This window comes from Sinocyclocheilus rhinocerous, unplaced genomic scaffold (genome assembly GCF_001515625.1).
Source record: "Sinocyclocheilus rhinocerous isolate Xijiao unplaced genomic scaffold, SAMN03320098_v1.1 C37014471, whole genome shotgun sequence".
In the NCBI taxonomy this organism is placed as follows: domain Eukaryota; kingdom Metazoa; phylum Chordata; class Actinopteri; order Cypriniformes; family Cyprinidae; genus Sinocyclocheilus; species Sinocyclocheilus rhinocerous.
The window spans coordinates 1-4771 of record NW_015787190.1 but is presented as its reverse complement, the minus strand read 5'-3'; the positions used below and the strand labels follow the sequence as shown (position 1 = coordinate 4771).

General features: G+C 36.6%; 1 protein-coding gene and 1 long non-coding RNA gene across 2 annotated transcripts; one reads left to right on the top strand and one right to left on the bottom strand.

The window, feature by feature from the left end:
- Positions 1–183: 183 nt before the first annotated feature.
- On the top strand, positions 184–3298 carry LOC107736814 (serine/threonine-protein phosphatase 2A regulatory subunit B'' subunit beta-like). Its single transcript, XM_016548163.1, has 8 exons — positions 184–223; positions 391–439; positions 560–649; positions 1006–1181; positions 1332–1450; positions 1531–1637; positions 1907–1951; positions 2436–3298. Exons 1-7 carry the CDS (start codon positions 184–186, stop codon positions 1923–1925), a joined length of 600 nt encoding a protein of 199 aa, XP_016403649.1. The 3' UTR covers positions 1926–1951; positions 2436–3298.
- Positions 3299–3590: 292 nt separating this feature from the next.
- Positions 3591–4765, bottom strand: LOC107736815 (uncharacterized). Its single transcript, XR_001639739.1, has 3 exons — positions 4666–4765; positions 4120–4177; positions 3591–4034 (listed from the first exon to the last, which is right to left on the bottom strand). It is a non-coding gene; the product is annotated as an uncharacterized LOC107736815 (long non-coding RNA).
- Between the last annotated feature and the right edge of the window lie 6 nt (positions 4766–4771).

Genomic DNA, 4771 nt, shown 5'->3' with positions numbered 1-4771 from the left:
TTTAAGACCATCACACTCTTCTGACATGTTGTTTAACGATTGGCTGCTTATTGCTGGAGGTGACATTAAATATCCCCTCCAGCAGCACTTGACTGCATATGTTTCTGTTTGCTGCAGAATGAGTTTAGTAAATTGAATGAAGTGCGGGGAAATTTTAACATCAATTTCCTCTAGCATGACGGCATGTCTGGCACTCTAATAATTTTATCTCCTTTCAGGCAGGGTCAGTAATCGTGTCTTTAAAAGGATCAAATAAGGATATTAAATCACTGTCTTGCGCTTGCAATTTACAATATTTACAACCTTTGACTGCGAATTATTACCCAGTTTAAGCATTTTCTATGAATAAAGGATAAGACTGTGATGTGATTTTTCTGCTCTCTTTGACAGCCGTATCTCACCGAATGATTGAAAGAATATTCTCAGGAGCTGTAACCAGGTACCATCTCTCATTTTTCAGGCATTTTTTTTTCTCTCCAGTTTTTGAAAGCTTGCGTGTCTTGTATCATTTTGTTATAGATTTTATGAGTGCTGTGGTTAATTTTACTCTGATGCTCAGGGACAGAAAGGTTCACAAAGAGTGCAGACTGAGCTACGCTGACTTTGTATGGTTCCTCATTTCTGAAGAGGACAAAAAGACTGAGACCAGGTAACTGAAAATACCTTCCTTCATCTATTGGATGAACCAAAATGGTTTAGTGAGTTTTTGTCAAAATGACTGCAATTAGCAACTATTATTCTTTCTTTGATCTGATAAAACAAGATCAATCTCCTGATAAAATGGAACATTAACGTGATTATTTTCCCAATGTTCTTCAATGGAAAAATTAAAGGCTATAAAAACAATTAAATCAATGTAACTTTGAATGTAGAACATTTTCAGACATTTAATTACATTTATTTTTACAGTATTATTTACAAAAAACGGTTTTTTTTTTTTGGTTTTAATTCTTGTTGCAGCCCTAGAAAATAGTGTCTAGTAACGATTGCTTGTTGATTGTGTAGCATAGAGTACTGGTTTCGCTGTATGGACCTGGATGGAGATGGAGTTCTTTCCATGTATGAGCTGCAGTACTTCTACCAGGAGCAGTGTCAGAAACTTGAGGCCATGGCCATTGAACCACTGCCTTTTGAGGACTGCCTGTGCCAAATGTTAGATATGGTTAAGCCAGAAATCCCAGGTATTATTTGAAATGATGAATAACTTAATGTTTTGGATTTAATTTCCTAGGTATTTTAGAGTTTGCATGCTCATCTGCCATCATTCTGAAGTAGTCTCACACATCCTCCTAGCAAAAATCACTTGTAATGTGCTTGCTTTGTTTTGTCAGGAATGATCACTCTCAGGGACTTGAAGAGATGTAAACTTTCCCATATTTTCTTTGACACATTCTTCAACATTGAGAAGTACCTAGACCATGAACAGAGGGATCCTTTACTGGCTGCAAGGGTAAAGAATAACAGATTTATATCGTTTTGGTCACTTGGATGATGTAATGGAATTGGTGTTCTGATTATGCACTTTTATAGGATGCTGAGACAATGGGACAGGAGATTTCTGACTGGGAGAGATATGCTGCAGAGGAGTATGATAACTTGGTATCTGAGGAAGCTGCAAACGAGCAGCACAACGATGGGTAAGACTGCGTATCTCACAGTTGAACTGCTCACAGACCACAATATTATCACTGTGCAGCATCATAGATGAGCTAACAACAATAAACTTCAGCTGCGAGCAACCTCTCTAAACTTTCTAAACTGTCTAGACTCAGTCCTGCTTCATCTAACAGGACTTCACCTCATGCAGCAGTTTTAATAACATAAATCCACTTTTGTCATTTGCTGCATTGTCACTGCACTGAATCAGTGATCAGAGGGCTGATGAGGTATTATGTGACGCTTTTAGGATCAGCACAGACTTCTAATGGCAGGATGAGTAGACTTGAAACAGGTAAGACACTGTAGGTGCAGGGTTTAGGTTCCTTCTGTGTTCTCCCCCACTTCTGTTCCTCATGGGTTCACCTGGTCACTGTAAAACACCTCCACATTTGCTCATCAGATAACGGATTAAAGTATGTTTCACAGTTTCAGCAAACTCCAGTATTGTCAGGTGTATTTTCAATGGCATGCGTTCACATGTCTGTTCCTTAACTCTTTTGCCCTCCAGTTGGTTTTGGAAGTGTTTTTACCCCATGTGTAGTTTCTTCATATGAATATCTTCTCTCCAATTTTCATAAAATTGTAATCTTCCAATCAAAGTACATTTTATAAAGGTATGAACTGCTCTTCCCAAGTATTGTGAATTATATAATTGAATAGAGTGATGGCAGGAGTAATTGATTATGAGCATAAAAAAACACTTCTTAAGTAAATAATATTCAAACTGAATGGGCTCGGCTCAGTACATTTTGTCATTTTAATTTCTTTCTTGTCAGCTATGACAATGTTCTAGACCCAGTTGATCACATAACATGTGCTTTTGACCTGCGCAACGAGAAGAGACATCTCTTTGAGATCCCCAACCCTCACTGTAACCTGGACCTGGATGAATATGAATACGAGGACGATTTCGAATGACAGCCAACAACACAACACAAGTAAAGGCTACAGTCTGCTAGTGTGTAGAACAGGAAGTGGACCAATCCTGCTCTCCAGTACTGATGCCACGTAGTTCAGCTAACCAAGGCTTGAGAGTGTACAGATACGCTCCCCCAGCCGCTGGATACCAGACTGTAAACCAGCAGTCTGGCGAGGCTCTGTTTAGCAAGACGGATTGTGCTGGCCCAGTCTCTCTGTCTGACATCTATGCACAACCAGGTTTCTGAAACAAATGTAGCTGCACTGTAGTTTTCAAGCAACTACACTGGAACCAAACCGGTACACTTGAAATATTAAGTGTGCACTGATTATAAATATTTTAATATTTTTATGCACAGAATTGGCTAATAAGACATTCCAGAGATTCACCAAAGTGATTTCATGTATGGTTTATTTCTCATGGAGCTCTGTCGACTTGCCTTATGTGTTTGAGGGTCACATTAATATGAAATAATGCAGTAATTAGACTGACATTTTACTGTCTGTGTGAGAAGTGTTTCTAAATTATAATGTATTTGTTGTTTGCCTCATTTGTTCTAAACCTTTAGACTTTAGTCCAGCTAAATGTTTTCAACAAATCATGTTTGTAACATTTCTATAGAAGTGCTTCATAACAATGTGCTTTTATTATTGTCTTAAAGAGTTCAATAAAGTGTTAAGACAAAAGTGTTTCACACATTCACTGCAGGATGTTATTGCTGTTTAATTTTAAATTTCTGTAAGTCAAATTCATTTCAAATATTTATGGAGTAACCCTGTTTTAATTTTACAAGTAGAAGGCATAAACGTACTAGCTGTGACCAACAATATAATATAAAAAAAATAATAATACAGCTGCATCTCCTCCATTTACAACACGTGTAGCTTATTTGAATACCTGAATAAACAGTTATGATTCAGCAGTGTGCAACAAAATATGTATTTGTGTTCTAAAAGTACACCGGGCAGAAAATAGAAACAAATATGAAAAAAGATTTGAGGTCCAAATTGTAATATTTTTCTTTTTGCGCTACAGTTAGCCATGAATGAGTGTTTTACACAAGATTTGAAGGTGCATCATTCTGTCTTTTTAAGCCCACACAGGCTAAGTGCAAAATGTATGCAATAGCAATGCACCATGAATTTACATTCTTTACAAGTATTTCAGCACCGCCTTATTAGATCTGAATCTGATCCTGATCATTTTAAATGGCACAATTTTCATCTACAGGATATTATGTAGTGCAAACGTTCAAATGCTGTCTTTTACCAACACTCACAAGACAGTAAATACAAAAAAATGTCATGATGACAGATGTGAACTACAACATTAGACATCAATATCTACAATATCCACATCCACTTCAGCACTGCTCCTTGGACCTTTAGCAGACACGAGACTGCTGGTCAGCTGCTCTTTGCTCAGTGGAGCTTGTTGGACTTTTGAGTCTTCAGAACTTCACGTGGAAGAAAAATACATTCGTATGTTACTCAAATGACTTGACTATTCACACGGTCAATAAGAGTGTTTATTGACCTCACCTTTTCAAAAGCTTGTTTCCCTTTGGTTCTGAACAGGGAGACAGAAACCTCTGGTCCCCTGTTAAAAATAGAAATAGCTGAATTACAATCAAACCCACATTATGAAATACATCATTCTTAGTAACACTAATAACCAACAACTTACTGGATATACCCCAATATGTTCATGGATATATTTTCTGATATCTTTACTGTATAAAAATACTGCTGCATTGTTATTTTGACCAGCTGATATGCAAATTGAAGCATGCTATACTTCATTTTTCCCAATTATTTTAATTATTTTTTTTATAATTATATATGTATTTGTTAATTTTGTATTCTTCTTTATTAATTTATATATATAAATGTGATATTTATATATATGCAATTAAAAATTTTTATGCAAGTATAAATTAATAAAACATTTTAATTATAAAATTCATATCAATATTAACCTAAAACCTTGATGTTGAAAAAGTTCATGCCCATGTTACTTGACAACCCTTTTACATATTGCATCATTAAAAACCTGGACCTCAGAAGTGACCCAGTGAGCGTTCATACCTTCAGAGTTGACTTGTTTGACAGAAGGTGATCTGGAGCGGTTGGTGAGAGAGGGCTGTTTGTTGGTGTCAGAGCTGATGAAGGAGATGGCATCTTCTCCCTCAGC

Coding starts and splice junctions, on each gene's coding strand:
- LOC107736814 (XM_016548163.1), top strand. CDS start 184: ATGTCTGGCACTCTAATAATTTTATCTCCTTTCAGGCAGG. Junction 224..390: donor TTTATCTCCTTTCAGGCAGG/GTCAGTAATCGT, acceptor TCTCTTTGACAG/CCGTATCTCACCGAATGATT. Junction 1,182..1,331: donor GGTTAAGCCAGAAATCCCAG/GTATTATTTGAA, acceptor TTGTTTTGTCAG/GAATGATCACTCTCAGGGAC.